General features: G+C 41.3%; 1 protein-coding gene across 1 annotated transcript; it reads left to right on the forward strand.

Annotated features, from left to right (window-relative positions):
- The first annotated feature begins 1,836 nt into the window (after nt 1-1,836).
- Nucleotides 1,837-4,046, forward strand: LOC113316010. Its single transcript, XM_026564244.1, has 4 exons — nt 1,837-2,191; nt 2,285-2,449; nt 2,608-2,965; nt 3,050-4,046. The coding sequence occupies exons 1-4, from the start codon at nt 1,837-1,839 to the stop codon at nt 4,044-4,046; spliced, it is 1,875 nt and encodes a 624-aa protein (XP_026420029.1).
- Nucleotides 4,047-21,311: the final 17,265 nt, after the last annotated feature.

Raw genomic sequence — 21,311 nt, forward strand, 5'->3', positions numbered from 1 at the left:
CATAGCATGGAAAAATACCAGGCGTACAATGCATTAAATGGATAATGCTACTAGGAAAATTCATAGAATATTCGGGATTGTTGCACCATTCTGAATGAATTCCATACATATTGAATTGCTCAATGAGTGAAGAGGTTTTTTGCACTCATCACTTCTTAAATGGATTTATACCCTTGCAGGGCGTCAGCGCATTAAATACATGGTTTTATAATTTTAACCCTATTCGAAAAACCACCATCAACACACTTGTATATTGGTCTTTGGTACCATCCAAGTTATCTCTCTAGTATTTGATGAAGACTCGCAGATTTCTATTTGCTTGAGTATATATCAAATCGAGAGATTGAGATATAAACTCTTTGATATACTTTTTATCTAGATTAAGTCTGACTGTCTAATTGATTCTCTAGAAAGTATATTGGAGTTTGTCCATGCATATTGCTAAGCGAAATATTGGGTGTGGATGTTAGACCCCAACTTTTTCAGTTAGTTAACTAACATTTCTTGTTAAGGCATTCGATTAGACTTGAATAACCGAAACCTCCACTTTGATAAGTCTAACTAAGATCAAATAACTTAGTTTCTCTTATTCGGAATCGAATTGGACTAAACAATTCATCCCGAAAACCCTTTTTGTTAAGCCATAAACAATTCATTCAAACCAAATAAATCAACTTGCATAATTATTTACCTCAACCGGAAGCAATTGAAACAAACATAGACATTAAAGTACCACAATTGCACCGTAATTTTGTAAGCCTAAACAATCTATACCAAACCATAAAGCAAGATAGCAATAGTTTTTCTTAACCGGAAACAATTGAATCACATACACATCCATACACAAATAATGGAATAAACATCCATTGTACCGAAATTTTGTTAAGAAAAAGCAACAGATATATGCAATAAAGTCAGGGTTTTCTTAAACCGGAAAACGATTAACCAAAAAATTCGTTACCTCAAGTTCCGTATCCTCTTCTCCCAGAAAGATATGTCATTAGAGGAGAGAGAGGGTGTTTGCGACTCGGTTAGAATCGGCGATCGAATCAAGTCAAAATTTTCTATTTTTTTTCGTTTTCTTTGTGAATCAAAACCATAAATTCAGGTGAATCTCTTCAATTTCTAATGATTGGTGTTACAAATATGAAGATTAATGATTGATAGGCTGCAGAAATCATCAAAGATCGATCAGAAGAAAAAATTTCTGAATCGAAAAAAAAAAATTGTTTCTGAATCTAGTTTTAGTTCTGGAAAAATGAGTTATAATTTTGAGAATAATCCTAAATGTTTTATTTCTGATGATAACATTGAAGAAAGTTTGAGTGAATGGAAATACCGTTTGATTGGAGGGTTAGATTTCGTTAAATTGAAAATTCAAACAACGGATTCGATTTTGAGATAACAATGGAAAACCAAAGGTTCAATTTAGTTAATTCCATTAGGTAAAGGCTTTTTTGTTATTAAACTGGATAATGAAGAAGATAAACTTCATATTTGGGGAGGAGATTGGAAGGTAGAAAATCAGAGTTTGAGATTAAGAGCACGGGAACCTAGTTTTAAACCTGAAGAACAAAAAACTACTTCTGCATTTGTCTGGGTGCAATTTCCATGTCTTAGTATGGAATACTGGAAAGAAAAGATCATTCTGAACATGGGAAATTCTTTAGGAAGATCTATCAAAGTAGATGAAACTACGTTTAAGAGAGAGATCGGGTATTATGCAAGTGTATTAGTTGAAATAGATATGTCAAGAATGATACCTAACAAGATATGGGTTGAATCCAAATATGGTACTTTTAAACAAAAAATTAACATCCCTAAGGTTCCTAAATTATGCATTCATTGTCAAGTTGTTGGTCACTCTGTAACAAAAGATCAAAGAAGAAAATTCCTGAACAAGCAGAGACAGTGCCTGTGGGTCAAACTAAGAAAGCTTGGAGAAAGGTTAATTCAAATAATAATAAACCATCTGATTTTGATATATGTTTTAGTGAAGAAGAAAGAGATCAGAATACTATGCATTCTCATATTCTAGATAGTGAAGGTGAGATTGTTGATACCATTGTTCACCAAATATCACAAGGTGGTGGAGGAGAATCTTCTCTTGATAAGGAATCTCATATTAAGGAAGTAGAAGTTAATTCAGGAAAATTTAAAATTCTCCAAAATCTGCCTGAAGAAATAGTGAGTTCTCCAACTTCATAAAATGGTGGAGGTAAAACCTCTTTTGGTAGTGCTCCTAAGGCAGAAGAATTTTTGAAATCTCCAAGTTCTTTTCCAGTCTTATATGCAACAAAAATATTGGAATTGGTATCTAGTGCTCCATCAGTTAATGAGGTTATTAATGTGATCCCTCCATTGGGAAATGGTGGTTTAACTGTAAAGCAGAAACCTGGAACCAATGTGACAACAAGAAAACATGCAGCTAGTTTAGTTTTAAATAATGGTAAAAAAGAGAGTCTGAGAAGAGCAAATTCTTCTCAATCTCAAATTTCTAAATGAAGATTGTATACTGGAATGTCAGAGGCCTGAGAAGAGTAAAGGACAAAGACAAACTAAAGAGTTTAGTTCATTCTTTTAGTCCAACAATTTTAATTCTTGCAGAACCAAAAATAAGGTATTCTTCTGATTTCATAAAAAAAGTAAAGTTATCTTGTGTGCACTATGAAATAATTCATAATTCTACTGATGAGAATAAAGGTAATATCTGGATTCTTTGGAGTGCTTCTATAAAACCTCCAACAATAATATCATGCACAAGACTAGAAATAACAATTGCAGTGGGAGGTACTTTAATTACTGGAGTCCATGCTGCATATTTGACTATAAATAGAAGGGAACTATGGAAAGATATGGAAGAAATAAATGTTCTAAATAAACCATGGCTTGTACTTGGTGATTTTAATGTAGTAACTTGCCTGGAGGAGAAGAGAGGTGGACTTAAGCCTTTAAGAATCTCAATGTTGGAATTTAATAATTGCTTAAATAGTTGTGTTTTGATTCAAGCACCAAAAACTGGCTGAGAATTCTCACGGTGTAATAATAGATCTGGAAAGAAGAGGATTGTATGCAATCTTGACAGGGAAGTGTTTAATTACAAGTGGCTGGAAATTTACCCAAGTTGGGGCTACAAAGTGGGAGCAAGAGGCATTTCTGATCGTGGTGTTCTTTATGGTGCTAATGTTGTTTTACCAAAGCCAAAAAATGTTCCCTTCAGAGCTCTAAAGGTTTGGAAAAATCATCCTTCGTTTAAAAAAATTGTTATAGATTCTTGGAATTCGGATATAATTGGAAATCCTAGTTTCATCTTTATGAGTAAACTAAAAAGACTCAAAAAAGATATTCAAAATTGGAACTGGAATTTTTTTGGAGATGTCACAAAAAAACTGAAACAAGCAGAACAAGATGTTATGAAGGCTTCATTATTATCTGACAAAAATCCTTTGGATTTAAATCTTTTGAACAATCTAGTAACAACAAGAGGGCATCAAGAGTTATTTTTGGATGAACAAAAAAAAATCATTCAGCAGAAATCCAGAGTTCAATGGTTAAAAGAAGGAGCTGCAAATACAAAATTCTTCCACGTTAATCTCAAGATAAGACAAGCTCAGAATGTAATAATGGAATTTGAAAAACATGGAGGTGGTATTACTTCTAATCAAGAAGAGATAGCTGATATTTTAATCAAGCACTTTGAAGAAAAGTTCACATTTCAGGAAGTTCGTTTTATTTCAGATATTTTTAAGGATATTCCTATGGTGGTGAATGAAGATGATAATATTCTACTTGAAACTACCCCAGAAGCAGAAGAAATAAGACAAACAGTCTTTGAATTAAATCCAGATAGTGCACCTGGACCAGATGGATTTGATGGTTGGTTTTACCGAGAAGTATGGGAGATCATTGGTGAAGATTTTATAACTGCTATTAAATTTTGGTGGAGTAGAGGTTTCATACCTAATGGCTTAAATGCAAATTTCTTACTACTCCTCCCAAAAGTCAAAAATGCTAAAAGCGGAAAGCAATTAGGCCAATTGGATTGATGAATTTCAGCTTTAAAGTAATCACAAAAATTATCACAAAAAGACTAACTGAAATGATCAAGAAGGTGGTATCTCCTCAACAGGGTGCTTTCATCAAGGGAAGAAACATCCAAGAGAAGATTGCATTGGCATCTGAATTAGTTAATGAAATGGAAAACAAGAGAAGAAGTGGAAATATGGGATTAAAACTTGATATTACCCAGGCATATGATTCTCTGAGTTGGGAATTTTTGTTTCAAGTCATGCAGAAGTTTGGATTTTCAAGAAATGTCATAAAATGGTTACATACTCTTCTCAAATCTGCAAGGATTTCTATTTTACTAAATGGTGGACCTGTGGGGTATTTCCAAGTGAGTAGAGGGTTGAGACAAGGTGACCCACTGTCTCCTCTTCTTTTTTTTATAGCTGAAGACCTCCTCAGCAGAACTTTGACAAGAATGATGCAAGAAAATCAAATCCATCCAATGGTTTCTAGAAAAAATATAAATCCTTCTCATATATTTTTTTGTAGATGACATATTTATACTCTGCAATGCTGATAAGAAAAATGTGAGAAAACTGTTAAAGGTTTTAAAAAACTATCAAGATGCTTCTGGTCATGTAATTAACTTAGAAAAAAGCGAATGTTTTATAGATGGTACAAGTGAAGCAAGAAAACTCCAAATAACATAATTGTGTAATATGCCTCTCTCAACATTCCCTGACAAATATTTGGGAGTCATACTGGAACCAGGGAGAGTAAAATCTATTCAATTATGGAGCATAGTGGAGATGATGCAAGAAAGTTTGGATGGATGGAAAGGTAGATTACTCTCATTCCAAGAAAGATTGATTTTAGTAAAATTTGTACTTTGCAGTTTTCCCATTTATACAATGGCAGTTTATAAGTGGCCTAAAACAATAATAAAAGAATGTGAAAGAATCATCAGAAACTTTCTTTGGACTGGTGATTCTTCCACTAGAAAGGTGATAACTTTAAAATGGGATTCATTTTGTACCCCATTGGATGAAGGTGGTCTAGGTTTGAAAAGATTGGAAATTCTTAACAAAGCCATGCTAATGAAGCTTTATTGGAAAATTTTAAAGGGAGAAGATGAGATGTCAAGGTATTTTCAAGATAAGTATCAATATAAAAATGGTACATGGATTAATATTATAACAAATCCTCTATATGGCCAGGTTTACAATGGGTGGAAAATGATGTATTACAACATTCTAGATGGCTGGTGGGGGAAGGGAAGAGTATTTCAATTTGGAAGGATAATTGGATTAAAGAAAAAGCTTTGGTAGAATTGTACCCTGAAAATGAATTCTTGAAGCTATTTCCAGATATGAAAGTGTCTGACATTCTCTTAGATGGTGTCTGGGTTATTCCTACTGAAATGTTAGAGATGTTTGATATTAATGAACTCCCTGTTACTGATAATCAAGAAGATAGAAGAATTTGGAGTGCTAATCTAAATGGAGAATTTACAGTGGCTTCAGCAGTGGAGAGTATCAGAAAGAAACAACCAAAACTTCAGTGGACTAAAAAGGTATGGTCTCACTCAATCCATCCATCTATATCCAGTAATGTTTAGAAGCTGAAAAGAAATATTTGCCCTTGAAAATGCGAAGGTACCCAAATATACCTCAAGCTAAAACTTTTCATACCTATAAGTCATTTCTCCGAAAGTGATTGTCTATGGACTGAGTCGAGACTATGCAACTAATCGGTTTACACTTCGTGTGATCATCTATGGATACGAGATCGAGACAATACAACAACGAAGTATATTTACTTGACAAAAGGTTCGGACTTAACCAAATACCATAGAATTTCTTATCAAGTAAATAGGAATTAATGTTTGTGTAATTTAGTTTAACTATAATAAAACAATTAAAATGCGGAAATATAAAGTAAATGACACAACAAGTTTGGTAACGAGGAAACCGCAAATGCAAAAAAACCCCGAGACCTTGTCCAGAATTGAATACTCTCAGGATTAAGCCGCTACACAAAATTAAACCAACTTCGTATAGTTGAGACCAAGCAACTAAACCTATAGTTCACCTAGTTCCGTTTGTATTCCCACGCCTCCAACTTATGAATAAGCCACATACTTGAAACAATTCCTTTGGTTCGTATTCTAAACAGTAAAGGAACAACAAATCTGTTTGGTATCAACTCTCTTCAACCAAGTGATGTGAGTTCGACAAAGGCTCTTCTGTTTATCTCAAATAAACTCCTTCGTCGGGTTCTTAGATCTATCTTATTCTCAACTACCAGAGGTAATTGTTAAGATTTTGCAATCAATACTTTTAACCACAAAGAATTGTATTGATGCCGATCTACACAACTAATCAATACAATCTACCACAAGGATAAACCGATTATAGTTGGATCCTCTTATACCAAAACAAGTATTGTGCACACCAAAGATTATGAACCCCAAATCAGAAATCTTCAATATCTTCTTTGTCTTCAAATCTTCTTAGATCTTCAATAAACACCTGCACACAACAACTTGAATCTCAATCACGCACAGAACGGAGTCTGTTAACAATGGATTATCACAAGATCGTCATTAGAACTAAAAACTGTCTAAATATCCCTGTCGAAACTTCGATCTAGTTTGAGTGAATATTATATCAAAAGAGATGATTCTCAAGCATAAACAAACTAGGTGCAATCAAATTTCAACCACCGTTAGTCAATCAAATCAATCAAAAACACAAGATAAACCGCAATTATCTAGTTTCCCACCAACGGTACTAATAGAGCTTCTCAATCCCACATAAAAAGTTAAGCTGAGCGGCCGTAAGATATTTCGCCTAATTAGATTACTCTCCTCTCCAAATAGGCGGCTACACCAGTAACAACACAATCGAGGAAGTTTGCTGTCACGAAGGATTAGTTTGCTAGAAATGCAAACTTCAAGTATTTATAGACAAGGAAGTTTGGACACCAAGGAATTTCTAAAACCGAAAATATTCTCAAGATATGCAATATATTCCAAATTCGGTTTCCATAATTCCTGGAAATGCTTTGTCCAAAATATTGAAATCTCTTTGGAAAATCTTTAACTAGTAAATGCACATTACTAATTCTTGTTTTCCTAAAATAAAAGATTCTTAACTTATTTATCTGTCGATCCTGGGATTTTCTTCCTTTAGCTATTAAGGAATAACTTTGAACAATAAAAGATAAACATTACTGTACGTGTTCAAAGTATGTCGACATCCTTACTTTGTAAGTCATCTTTCATACTTACAACCTTGAAACCGATTTGCCACACTTCAAAACAAGTTTAGAATTGGTTCATCTGACTTTCAATAACCATGTGATTGATCAAGAACACTCAATCACAAATCATGGGTTTAACGGTTCTACCAAAACAAGTTTCGGTTCTACCTCCATGTGAGTACTGTGCATAGTCACACTAGCTTTCCAAAATTCGGTTGACTAGGTACTAGGATCGGGTCCTTTTGATGGTGGTTTTTAGTTCAGGGTTAAATTTATAAAACCCTGCATTTAATATGCCGTTACTCTGCAAAGAAACGGAGCCATGTAAAAGTGACGAGTGTTCAACCTCTTCACTGGCGTATTTATTGAGCAACTTAATATATTCACATGAAATTTATCCAGAATGGTGCATGTAGCAACAATCCCAGATATTCTGTAAATTTTGGCACCTTGCCTGTATTACTCAGTTAATATAAAGTTTCTTTGAATGCTTTCTGTGCTATGTTCCCCGGCTGAGCCCTTAATGTTGATATGGCATGACAATTTGTGTTCACTCACAGTAGAGTAGCACGAATTTCCAAGTATCAAGGTTAAGGTCCTTGCATAAAGTATTTAATTGAAAGCATACTGCTCTCGGGCAATGAACTTAAAGAACTCTTGTCAACACATAAAACTCAATCAATTTTGTGATAATTCACAAGATTAATATGTTACCGTGACTAATTTGCAAAAATTAGGGTTTTGCGCTCTGCGCAGTATATTAGACCTTGCATGTCGAAATTTAGCCTAGGCGGACTAGGTAATAATCCGCCATGGATTAGTTGGTGCAAAATCCTACCTAAAATAAAAAAACAAGGAATAAAAGGAGCCTCAGAATAGGAGCAGCAACAAAGGAAGGTGTGGCCATGCCATAGGCCAGCCGGCGCCACTTGCAAGTGGCCACAACCCATGCTGCTCGAACCGGCCCTTATTTCCTGTCGACCAACCAGGTCACCTTAAACCCGCCACACGCACATGAGTTGTGGCTGTGCCCAAACTTGCCAGCCCTATTTCCCATCGAACAATCAGGTTGCTTTAAATCCTCCACACGCACACCAGAAGTGTGGCCACGCCCATGCTTGGCTGACCCATCTTTTTTCGACCAATCAGATCGCTCTAAACCTGTCACAGTATCAAAAGAGGCAAAGTTGTGCCACAAGGTCACAATGCCAAATTGGCTTTCCAAAATCCGCACCAATAGGCTAATTGGCATGCCAAACGTGCCACTTTTCCGCAGTAGCATGTCGATCGTGCCAACGTGACGTAAATAGCTCCCTACATGCTAACCTACCTCTTGTACGTGGCCAATGCCATGATGTTCTTAAATTAGGGTTTTCTAGTCAGAAGCACGACTCTGCTTTAGGCGCATTAACCAAAACCCTAATTTCCAGTTGTGTCTCAAATCACGCCACTTTGGGCCCCACAACATGCCACGAGCCATGCGGGACCCAGGAAACCCAAGAATGGCGCCATATCATAGCCACTCATAGAAAATCTTGCTCTTTAGGCCGTTTCCACATTATGGCCTTACTATAGTTCCTTTGGAATGACTATGGCGCCGTTTGCAAAAAAAAGCGTCACCATGCCGCAGTCGCATGCCACACGCACTAATTAGGGTTTCGGCATGCCAACCCCTAATTTAGGCGAATTTGCTGCGCCAACCAAGACAAATAATGCTACCCATAGCACTGGGATTGATGTGGCAACTAGAACCAATGTTTCCAGAACCATATTTGGGTATAACACCAATATGCCAAAATAGATGCCGTGGCTACGCCAGGCTCCACTATGCCACTGACATGCCGCTACATGCCACTACACCATTGGCATGTGAGAATGACACCACTGTGCTACCATCAGGCGCCAGAAGAATGTGGCCATAATCAATGGCCACCCTTTCTCATGAGTTACGATCTCAGTCGTCCATATTCGCCACATAATTGACAGACTTGTGGAAAGTTTTGGGCGACCAACTAAGACAAGCCAAATAACATCACGTGCTATTCTCTCGTGGAAAGTCTCCTGACTTTGACTTGCCACACATAGTAACCTGCTACATCTTTTCCATGAAAACACTCGAGACATCAAACATGTCACAAACTGGGGGATGCTCATCAGGGTATTGGTATGGCGGTTTACAGCATGCGACGTACAACATGCCCATTATAAGAAAGTGTCATAAAGCAAGGCAGTTAGTGGCGGAAAGAAGTAGTGGGTGTAAACTAACCCGTCTCCTTCATAGTGGGAACCTGGTTTTCTGGCATTTACACACGACCCCACTTCTCCATCACTCAATGATTCCCACTTTCTACGAGATCAGGGTGCGTTCAATATGACTTGTATAAATAGGTTCTACCTATTTCAACCAAAGAAGAAGAGTTTTGGTTAACAACAACACAATATCCAGAAAACACTAAACAACTGATAGCTTACATTCCGCAAGCCAGTTCCAAATTCTGATACAAGTCATAAAATAGCCACACCTTTAGAATTAACCATTCTGGTCTCAACACCTTCTTCGCTTCCCTCCCTAAGACCAACCCTTCTCCTTCACTTTGTGACCGAAGCAAGACTGGAACATCCATTTCTTGGTTTAGGCCAAGATTGTACATATTGATATCTCGAATCTAAAATACTCCCGTGCAGTGCATTTGTTTAAGGTTTAGGCTCGTTTCTCATCCACACACCCAAATTTACCAAAACTAGCAGAAACAGTTTTTACCCACAAACAACTGGCGAACACAGTGGGAGATTAAATATCTCGGTTGAAAATTCAATTCTGAATTTCATTGCCATCCCAATTGGTCTTAGGCCCAATTCAATTGTTAATTGAAACCCATTTCAGTCAAAGATTATTTCCAGATGTATTCGGGTCATTCGAACCTTGCAGAAGCAATGAATAGCTGGAAGCCAACTACCATGGAAGACATGACAAAATGCTAGAGGATATAATTGCCAGCCAAGTCGATATTATCAGGCGGTAAAACGAGACGCTTCGTATCCTGAAGAGTATAATAAGCCGATTGTGGAAAGAATCAGCAAAGGCTTATCCGGAGGATCCCGCCAATTTCAAGAGTAATACGAAGTATGTTAAATATTTGGCTAAATCATGCGCCTCTACTAATGAGGATGCCGACAGAGCACGTAGATACATCATAAAGGAGCAGCAGAAGAGCGGCCAATTGGATTCTGCCAACACAAAGAGCCAAGAAAATTTCACAAGACCGGAGGAGGAGACTTTCCAGGTGCGCCACAACATCTGCAAGACAAAGGTAAAGAGCCTGCCTATGAAGACTTGCTAGAAAACATTTATATCCAAACCCTCGCAGAAGTTCAAAGAGTTGTCCAACAGTCCACAACCACGACTGCTTTGATGAAAAGAGAAGCACCTGAATAGGGGGAATCTACCAAGACGCTTATGGAAACGAACACTGCACCAATGAACAATATCCAGCTCAGCCACCACGTGTCGCCGTTGTTGACGCATGCCCTAAATAGAAATTACCTTTCAGCAACACGGTAGAAGTAAATGGTCCGTTCATGAATCAATGATCTCTCAAGCTTCAGTTCCGCCCTCAAAGAGAGCTTCATGCCAAAGCCTGCAAGAATTTCCTCCACAACAACTACTGATGCGGAATAAGCCAGACTCAAAATATCCACGCTTCCCGTTGTCTATCGAAGAGTTATAGAGTTACTGGAAATTTGGGTACGAGAGGGAGTAGTCCAACTACCCCCGGTAGAGCGTCCACCAACTGATCAGGAGTCGCTCCAGAAGTCGCTTCAACGTTCTCTCCAGAAGTCGCCACTCCTCCCTGTCAAGGATCGTGATCACAACCAGCTAAGGTTCGTAGTTGTGTCCACTTTTGATCCATCTCTCCAAAGCTCGTGGTCGTGGATAGTTTACTCGCCTACGCATCCAGTCAATCCTTTTGCATCCATGGACGCCCATGCAATTCCATCCAACCAATTTTTGTTCCCACGACAATGTAGTTTCTTCTGCTGCTAAGAACTGTTGATGTTCGCTTGTTGATACTAGCCAAAGTTTTACCATAGCAACAACCACTATAAAGGTAATCTATACTTCTCCATATTTTAGTTTCACATGGAAGAAGTAATGGAATCACCAGTACGGATGCAAGATGATATCTTTATCATGGTCAACCGACCGACCATACAAGATAGAAACATGTAAACAAAAATTGGGGACTGAGGCTCTACACGGAATCCCTTCACTGTCAAAGCTCAGGAGACACGCTCAACCCAAAATTCATAGCCACGACAAGGTCATCTACTCTTCAAAGGTGTAACATAAGGATATCATCACCTCTCCATATAGAAGGCGCCTGCAACACTTTACGAGGCCCACAGCAGATCCCAAGCCTACTTAGAGAAACCAACTTCAGTGACCGAAGAGAGGTACGACTGGGGACTGCTCATCACGTTCCATCCCCGACAACAATCAAGCATTCATGAGATAACTCCAGAGACGCGGCTGAATTTTTTTTATTGAAAAGACAGAGGGAGCCACAATTAACGACATAACTCTCTCACTTCCACCTTTTCGTTATCCAGAATGTTTCTTCCATGTGATGTACCAAGCATCCCAGCATCATATCCAGGAGAGTACAATAAGCTTGTATCAAATCTCATAGGAGTGTATTCAAGGAGATGCAATTAAAGTAGGCTACACTTAGGGACTGAAGCCTCCTTCAGGTTTAAAAGTTTAAACACAGTCACCACCTTACCAGTGAATGCAGTAGAAGAACATCTTTTTCGAGAAAATAGGATCAAGATAATTACACATGGGGACTACCAACATGGGATGCCTTCACTTCCCTCATCCAGGTTATTTCTGATTTCAACATCATCACTGTTGAAGCTTTATGAGCCGCAGGAATTTCTCAACATGAAGCCGTACACGTGCATCAAAGACTCCAAAAGAACGCCACAGAGATACATTCATAAATCTGGCCACGCCATCGGATCTAACAGAAGTATAACTGGGGACTGCTCATCGCATCCCATTCCATACAATAGTCCAAGATTCAGAACAAATTCCTTGAAGACTTGATAGCAGCACATCGACAACGGAACACCTCTCAACTCATCTATTTCAAACTGGGAGGTGGTTTCAAACTGGGAATTCCACTGAGATGTGTTCAATGCTTCCTGGTTCTATGAAGGGGTTTCTAAAATCTAGAAGCTGCAAGATTAAACAAACAAAGTTCCCTCTGTGGACTTCATTGCTCGGCAAGAGGAGGAGATCGAGAGGCTATCCTTGGAATTGAAGCTGAAGAAGGTTATTCTCCGCAAAATGAAAGGCGCTCTTTCCAAAAAGAATGAGTTGTTGCTGAAAGACTTCCCTTGAATACTTGCGCATTTTCTTTTATATTTCCCTTTTAGGTGTCTTGAGTGATGTAAAGAATTCCTTTCACAGTTTGATTTTTTGGTTTTTGAACTAGTAGGTGATTGAATTTTTGAATTGGTTTATTTTTGAGATGATTTTATGAATGACTTTCTGAAAGGAATTATGTTTGAATCGGCTGAAAGCCGACATTCTGGTTTTGAATACGATCATTCTGAGTATTTCGTAAAAATTGCAAATGTTGCTGTTTGAGGATGAAAACAATTTCTGCTTGTTTCTGTAATTTCGTGTGATGTAGGTGAGAAACAAGTCTAAACCCTAAACAATGTACTGCAAGGGAGTACTTTAGATTTGATAGATCAATCTGTACAAGTCCGTCCTAAACCAATAAATGGCCGTTCCAGAGTTGCTTCGGTCACAAATTGGATGAGAAGGGTTGGTTTTGGGGAGGGAAGCGAAGAGATGTTGAGACCAAGATAGTTGATTCTGGAAGAGTAGTTGTTTCGACTTGTATCAGAAAGCGTAAGCTAACAGATGGGAAAGTTAACAGGTGATTTCTGAGTGTTGTATGCTCCTGACCAAAACTTGTTGTTTGGTGGAAATAGGTAAGACCTATTTATATAAGTCGAAGTGAAACATACTCTAGTCTCGTAAGAAATGGAAAACAGATGAGTAAATGGGAGGAGGTGATAACCGGTAACGCCTGGAACTGATGTTCCATGATGAAGGAAAGCGTTTCACCATTACTCCATGTATTTACTAACCGCCTCATCCTTATGACACTGTCTTGTAACGGGCGTAGTGTACGCTGCATGCTGTAAACCGCCAAACCAATACCCCAATGAGCATTCTCCAGTTTGTGACATGTGTTGATGTCTCGAGTGTTTTTGTAGAAAACACGTAGCATGTTGCCGCTATTTGGCAAGTTGATCTTGGGAGACTTGCCGGCTCGGTGGTGACCTTCGACGGTCGAGATTTTGCATCTTGAGAGGATGGGTAGCCGTTGATTATTGCAACCCTTCATTTGGTAGCCAGCGGCATGAAAGCATGGTCGGCATGGCTTTAACATGGTTAGGCATGGCCAAGCTAGGATTTTGGCATTGTTTGGGCGCGACCAAAATTTGGGCTTGGCATCAGTCTAAAGGTGGCCATGCGTTAGCTGGTAACCTTGGACGGATAAGATCTGCATCTTAGATGGAAAGGTATCTGTCGATTGTTGCAACCCTTCGTTTTGGAAGCCAACATCGTGAAGGAAAGGCTGGCACGGTTCCGACACAGTGGTGTGTTTGGCATGGTTAGCATGCCTTGTATCGGAGATATGGCTGGCACGGCATGCCATAGGCACATGTGGCATGGTTGGCATACCTTGGCGTGGAGATGTGGCTGGCTCGGCATTCCATTGGCACATGTGGCATGGTTGGCATGCCTTGGCGTGGAGATGTGGCTGGCACGGCATGCCATTGGCACATATGGCATGGTTGGCATGCCTTTGCGTGGAGATGTGCTTGGCTTGGCATGCCATTGGCACATGTGGAATAGTTGGCATGCCTTGGCGCGGAGAGGTTGCATGGAATGCCATTGGCACATGTGGTGCGGCATGGTTAGCATACCTTGGGTGGCGAACTTGGACGGTTGAGATCTGTATCTCATATGGAAGGGTGGCCGTTGATTGTTGCAACCCTTTGTTTTTGCAGCCAGCGGCATATAGCGGGGCTGGCATGGCTTTGGCATGGAAACGTGGCCAAGCTAGGATTTTGGCATAGTTAGGCGTGGCCAAAAACTAGGGTTTGGCATTAGTTTTGGGCGCGACCTAAATTAGGGATTGCCATTGGGCCAAAGGTTACCACGCGTTAGTTGGCGACCTTGGACGACTAAGATCCGCGTCTCAGATGGAAGAGTATCCGTTGATCGTTGCAACCCTTTATTTTGGCAGCCAGGGGCATGTAACGGGGCCGGCATGGCTTTGGCATGGAAACGTGGCCAAACAAGGATTTTGGCATAGTTAGGCGCGACCAAAAATTAGGGATTGGCATTAGTTTTGGGCGTGACCAAAATTAGGGCTTGGCGTTGGGCCAAAGGTTACCACGCTTTAGCTGGCGACCTTGGACGGCTAAGATCTGCATCTCAGATGGAAGGGTGGCCGTTGATTGTTGCAACCCTTCGTTTTGGCAGCATGCGGCATATAACAGGGTCGTCATGTCTTTGGAATGGAATCGTGGCTGGCATGGTTTTCCATTGGCACAGTGGCGCGACTGGCATAGTTGGCATGCCTTGGCGCGGAGATGTGGCTGGCACGGCATGCCTTTGGCACATGTGGTGCGGATGGCATGGTTGGCATGCCTTGGCGCAGAGACGTGGCTGACATGGTTTGCCATTGGCACGGTGGTGCGGCTGGCATGGTTGGCATGCCTTGGCGCGGAGACGTGGCTGGCATGGTTTTCCATTGGCACGGTGGTGCGGCTGGCATGGTTGGCATGCCTTGGGCGGAGACGTGGCTGGCATGGTTTTCCATTGGCACGATGGTGCGGATGGCATGGTTGGCATGCCTTGGCGTGGAGACGTGGCTGGCATGGTTTGCCATTGGAACGGTGGTGCGGCTGGCATGGTTGGCATGCCTTGGCGCGGAGACATAGCTGGCATGGTTTCCATTGGCGCGGTGGTGCGACTGGAATGGTTGGCATGCCTTGGCGCAGAGACGTGGCTGGCATGGTTTTCCATTGGCACGGTGGTGCGGCTGGCATGGGTGGCATGCCTTGGCGTGGAGACGTGGCTGGCATGGTTTGCCATTGGCACGGTGGTGCGGCTGGCATGGTTGGCATGCCTTGGCGCAGAGACGTGGCTGGCATGGTTTGCCATTGGCGCGGTGGTGCGGCTGGCATGGGTGGCATTCCTTGGCGCGGAGACGTGGCCTGCATGGTTTGCCATTGGCACGGTGGTGCGGCTGGCATGGTTGGCATGCCTTGGCACGGAGACGTGGCTGGCATGGTTTTCCATTGGCACGGTAGTGCGGCTGGCATGGTTGGAATGACTTGGCACGGAGATGTGGCTGGCACGGCATGCCATTGGCACATGTGACATGATAATTAGGGTTTTGCATAGATGATGTCGGTCAATGCTAAGGGTTCTTCCGTGGAACATGACAGATGTATATAAAAAAAGGTACCCTGGTAATTCTTACGTAGGCATGCTGATTGATTCAATAAATGCGCTAATGGTCATAGTGACGTCAAGTCAGATGTGCAGTTTTATGATTTTAACCCTAAGCTAAAAAACACCATCAACATTAAGTCCCCTGCTTAGCTCGGAACAGGAGCATTGTTGCGAGGTAAGCATAAGATGGTAACATGCAAGGACAAAATCGAAATGACCAGTCGTGAAAGAAATTGTGAAGAAGACCCGACTAACCTTTTTCGAGAGGTAAGGAGAGTTCGTGATTCTTGTGTTGGCGGCCTTGTGTAAATTCTACTGGTGGTGTTGCTGGATAGACCGTGAAATGGTAGAGGCGGTTGTTGGTTGAGATGCAGACTGTTGCCATCAGCTTGGAAGGGAGCCGCTAGCATAGACTTGGCGTGAAATGGAGCGTTGGCGTTGGTCGGCTTAGAATGGAGCCGTCAACATAGGTCGGCTTGGAATGGAGCCGTCAGCATTGTTCGGCTTGGAATGGAGGAAATGGTGATGACGCTGGAACTTCGGATATCAAATGGTGGTGATGGCGCTGGATCTTCGGCCACCAAACGGTGGTAATGACGCCTGGCAACTTTGTCGAAATCAGGGTTTGGGATGCCGAAACCCTGATTAGCGCTCCTTACTAAAATCGTTGTACAACTCTCGTACGAACTCGGATTTTGACGGTCCGCCCCCTCCATCTGACCGGAAAAGAATTTCCTATCTCCTTACTTGGGAATATTTAGGTTTTAAGCTCGGTAGGTATGTGAAAACAACCCGACAGTAAAATTCAGGAAGAATTCAGGAGGGATGTTGCGGTCCCGAGGTGGCCGCGCGCAGTCATCTATTCCCGTTCATGGAGCAAGAAGGAATCTTTATTCTGTTCAAACTATAGAAACTCCGTATGTATGAAAAGAGGTATCGACCCTCTTCCGTTTTCTACTGCTCGTCTGGTCCGTGCTTTCGTCTGCAGTGTCTCTCCAGTGGATTCAAAAATTTACCAAACTCCATTGCATTCTTGGGATGGATGGATGAAATATATGCTCGGCAACGATCATGTCAAGGCTAATCTTGGAGATTGTGGTTGCGTTGTCGGTCCATCCTTGACTTTAGGTTGTTCAGTGTCTAGACCTTCTGATTGCGATGGTGATATGTTGTGGATGATTGTATGGTAGAAATCTTTCTAAGCCATAGGATGAAATAAATGAGTTGGGAGACATTCTGTTGCCGATGTGCTGCTATCGAGTCTTCAAGGACTTTGTTCCAAGAGACATTCTTCTAACCAGCTTCTGAATCTTGGGCTACCGTATGGAATGGGATGCAGTGAGCAGTCCACAGATATATTTCCGTTAGATATAATGGCATGGCCGAACATGTGAATGTATCTTTGTGTAGTATTCAATGTATATGTACATCTTTATGTTGAGAAATTCCTGCGGCTCGTAAAAATTTGGCAGTGATGATGTTGAAATCAGAAATAATCAGGCTGAGAGGGATGAAAGCGTCCCATGCTGGTAGTCCCCATGTGTACCTTACTTTCATTGCATCGCCTTCAATCCATGTCCACGGGATTTGATACAAGCTTATTGTACTCTACTGGATGTGATGCTGGGATGCTCAAGATATCACATGGAAGAAATATTCTAAATAGCGAAGAGGTAGGAATGAGAGAGATATGTTGTTTATCATGTCTCCCTTTGTTTCTTCAAGAAAATGTTTCAGCCGCCTCTCTGGAGTTACCTCATAAGTCTTTGATGGTCGTTGGGATGGACTGCAATGAGCAGTCCCCAGTCGCATTTTTCTTCAGTTTCCGAAGTTGTTTTCCTCTAAGCAGGCTTGGGATCCTCCGCGGTCTCGTAAAGTGTTGAAGGCGTCTTCTAGACAAAGAAGTGATGATATTCTTGCGTTGCACCCTCGAAGAATAGATGACCTTATTGTGGCTATGGACTTTTGGTTGACTGTGTCTTCTGAGATTTGATAGTGAAGGGATTCCGTGTATATCCTCAGTCCCAAAGTATGTTTTACATGTTTTCATCTTTGTAGCGATCGCTGCTTTGGTGAAGCTCTGGCTGGTATCAACAAATGAGTGGCAACAGTTCTTGGTAGGAGATGTAATCAGAAGAGACTACATTGTCGTGGTAACAAAGTAGGTTGACTGGAATTGTATGGGCATCCATGGAAGTAAAAGGATTGGCTGAATGCGTAAGCGAGCAAACTGTCCACGATCATGAGTTTTGAAGGGATGGATCAAAAGGCGGTCATGACTACGAAGATTGGCTGGTTGCGATCATGATCCTTGACATGGGGAGCGTGGTGGTCCGAACATTTGCAGGAAGGGGTGGCGGCCATGGTACGATCCTTGTCAGGAGGAAGCGGCGTTTAAGCGGATTCGGCTCTTGGAGAGGATGTTGAAACTTAAGAAGCCAAACGCTGAAGCTCCGGCTTCGGATCCTGGAGCAGCTTATGGAGAGAATGCTGAAGCGGAGCGGCTGCTGGAGCGAACGTTAAAGCGGAGTGGTAGCTGAAGCGAAGGTTGAAGCGGAGCCGCTGCTGGAGGACGTTGAAGCGGAGAGGCTGCGTCAATCAGTGCGCTGTCAAACTGGACACACTTCAAGCGAACAGTTGTTAGGATTCCCCAGTTCCATCTATCGTGCTTTCCAAGAGAGATAGGGGTTTGGGAACGGCTTCTTGGCGGGAAATAGTTGCTTTCCTGACGCAGGCAGTTGAGGGTTGCAAATATGTCTTGACGTTGCGCCTTGGGAAAATATAGAATCTCTTGTAAATGTTTCATCATAGAATGCACGATTTTGTGGGCGAAGTCCCCATAAATCATGCATCTCCTGACAGGAAGAGAGTCTTTTTGGACTCAAGGAGGTTGCTGATTTCCTTCTACTGAGCGTTCAAGAGCAACGCTGGAAGGATGTAAGCTGCTGGCACTGGGAAGATGCAAGTTGTTAGCGCTGGAAGGATGCAAGCTATCAGTTGGAAGGGATGCAAGTTGTTAGCGCTGGAAAGATGCAAGCTGTTAGCGCTGGATCTAGCAAACTAATCCTTCGTAACAACAGACTTCCTCTTTTGCCTTTGTTACTGGTGTAGCCGCCTATCGGAGAGGAGAGTAATCTAATTAGGTGAAATCTCTTACGACCGCTTGTTTTAAAGTCTTCTTTGGGATTGAGAATCTCTAGCGCGACCCGTTGGTGGGAAACTAGATAATTGCGGTTTATCTTTGTTTTCGATTGATTTGATTGACTATCGGTGGTTGAAATCTGATTGCACCTAGTTTGTTTATTCTTGAGAATCTTCTCTTATGATATAAGATTCACTCAAACTAGTTCAGAGTTTCGACAGGGAACTTTAAACTGTTGTTAGTTCTAAAGACGATCTTGTGATAATCCATTTTAATAGACTCCGTTCTGTGCGTGATTGATCACAAGAGATTCAAGTGATTGTGGGCAGGTTTTTATTGAAGATTTAAGAATATTTGAAGACAAAGAAAATATTGAAGATCTGACTTGGGTTTTATAATCTTTGTGTGCAAAATACTTGTTTGGGTAAAAGTGGATCCAATTAATAATCAGTTTATCCTTGTGGTAGTTTGGATTGATTAATTGAGTAGATCGGCATCAACACAGTTCTTCGGATTAAAGGTGTTGTTGGCTTAATCTTAATCGATTACCTTTGGGTGATTGAACATAAGATAGATCTAGACCCGACGAAGGAGTTTATGTTAAGATAAACAGAAGATCCTTTGTCCGACTCATATCACTTGGTTGAATAGAGTTGATACCAAACAGATTTCTTGTTCCTTTACTGTTTGGAAAACGAACCAAAAGGATTGTTCCAAGTACGTGACTTATTCATGTCGGAGGCCTGGGAATACATACGGAACTAGGTGAACTATAGGTTTAGTTACTTGGTCTCAACTATACGAAGTTAAGTGTAATTTTGTGTAGCGGCTTAATCCTGAGAGTATTCAATTCTGGACTAGGTCCCGGGGTTTTTCTGCATTTGCGGTTTCCTCGTTAACAAAATCTTGCTGTGTCATTTACTTTTATTTTCTGCATTATAATTGTTTTATTATAATTAAAGTAAATTACACAAACGTTAATTCATATTTACTTGATAAGCAATCCTATTGTGTTTGGTTAAGTCCGAACCTTTATATCAAGTAAACATACTTCGTTGTTGTATTGTCTCAATCTTGTATCCATAGACGATCACACGAAGTGTGAACCGATTAGTTGTATTGTCTCGACTCAGTCCATAGACAATCACTTTTGGAGAAAGGACTTATAGGTAGGAAAAGTTTTACCTTGAGGTATATTTGGGTAACCTCGCCTTTTCAGGTTGATCTTAGGGAGGGAAGCGAAGAAGGTGTTTGAGATTATGAAGGTGTTGGCTGTTTATGACTTGTATCAGAATGTCGTCTGGCTTGCATAATGTAAGCTATCAGTTCTGGGTGTTTTTCTGGATACTGTGTTGACAACACTTGTGTTGTTCGTGTTGTTTGGAAATAGGTTGGAGAACCTATTTATACAAGTCATTTGAGCGTAATCCTCATCTAGTAGGAAGTGGAGGAAGTTGAGTGATGGAGTAGTGGGGTCGTGTAGGTGATTGTCACACGATCGCGCCTTTTCCCACTTCCCTCGTCATCATTAACCGTCCATGCTTCCTGACACGTTCTCTTAATGGGCACGTTGCACGCCGCACGCTGTAAACCGCCAGACCAATACCCCAGTAAGCATACGGTGTTATTAGGTTAAATAACTGAGTTATTTAAGGAATTAATATTCATGAAATATCGTGTATGCTCAATGCATGTAATGCATCACTTTTAAGAAAGCATCTCAAAACAATCGATATGTATGAAGCATCGTTGTTTTAAATCTTGATTGAACAAGTCGCGGATTAAGCGTCTTAAAATGGCAGCACGTCCAACCATCTTCGAGTGATCGTTTGGAGGCCGCATGGGCGGGCCACCATCTGGTCGATCACTCCCTGTGGCAGAGTGGCGTACGGTAATCATTGAGACGCTTCATTGATCGCCTAACTTTAATCCAAGCCATCCGACCAAGCTGGCAAAGTTGGACGGACGAGATAATTTACGACACATATTTGATGTCGTTGATGAATTTTAGGTTTTTTTAGAGGTGCGCAACATCCCCTCTTTGGCTTGATCAAATACAAGCATGGGCACTAATTTTGGAGGGACCGACCAGGCATGCGTGGAGACAGCCCGCCTGCGTGCATGTCTACACCTCTCAGTCCCACAAAGATTCGATCTAGGCCACTCAATTTGACCGGCAAAGATGAGTGGTCGTGATCGATTTGCGACAAAAATACATTGCCGCAAAGGTTTAAAAGCCGTGTCATGCCACCTTTGGGCGTGCGTTTCGAGGCGCCGGGCCCTAGTATGCATAGGCCAGCCGATCACACGCAAAGGTGGGCCCACGGTGATCACGTTGACATC

The sequence above is a fragment of the Papaver somniferum genome, chromosome 10, assembly GCF_003573695.1.
Source record: "Papaver somniferum cultivar HN1 chromosome 10, ASM357369v1, whole genome shotgun sequence".
Classification (NCBI taxonomy): Eukaryota; Viridiplantae; Streptophyta; class Magnoliopsida; order Ranunculales; family Papaveraceae; genus Papaver; species Papaver somniferum.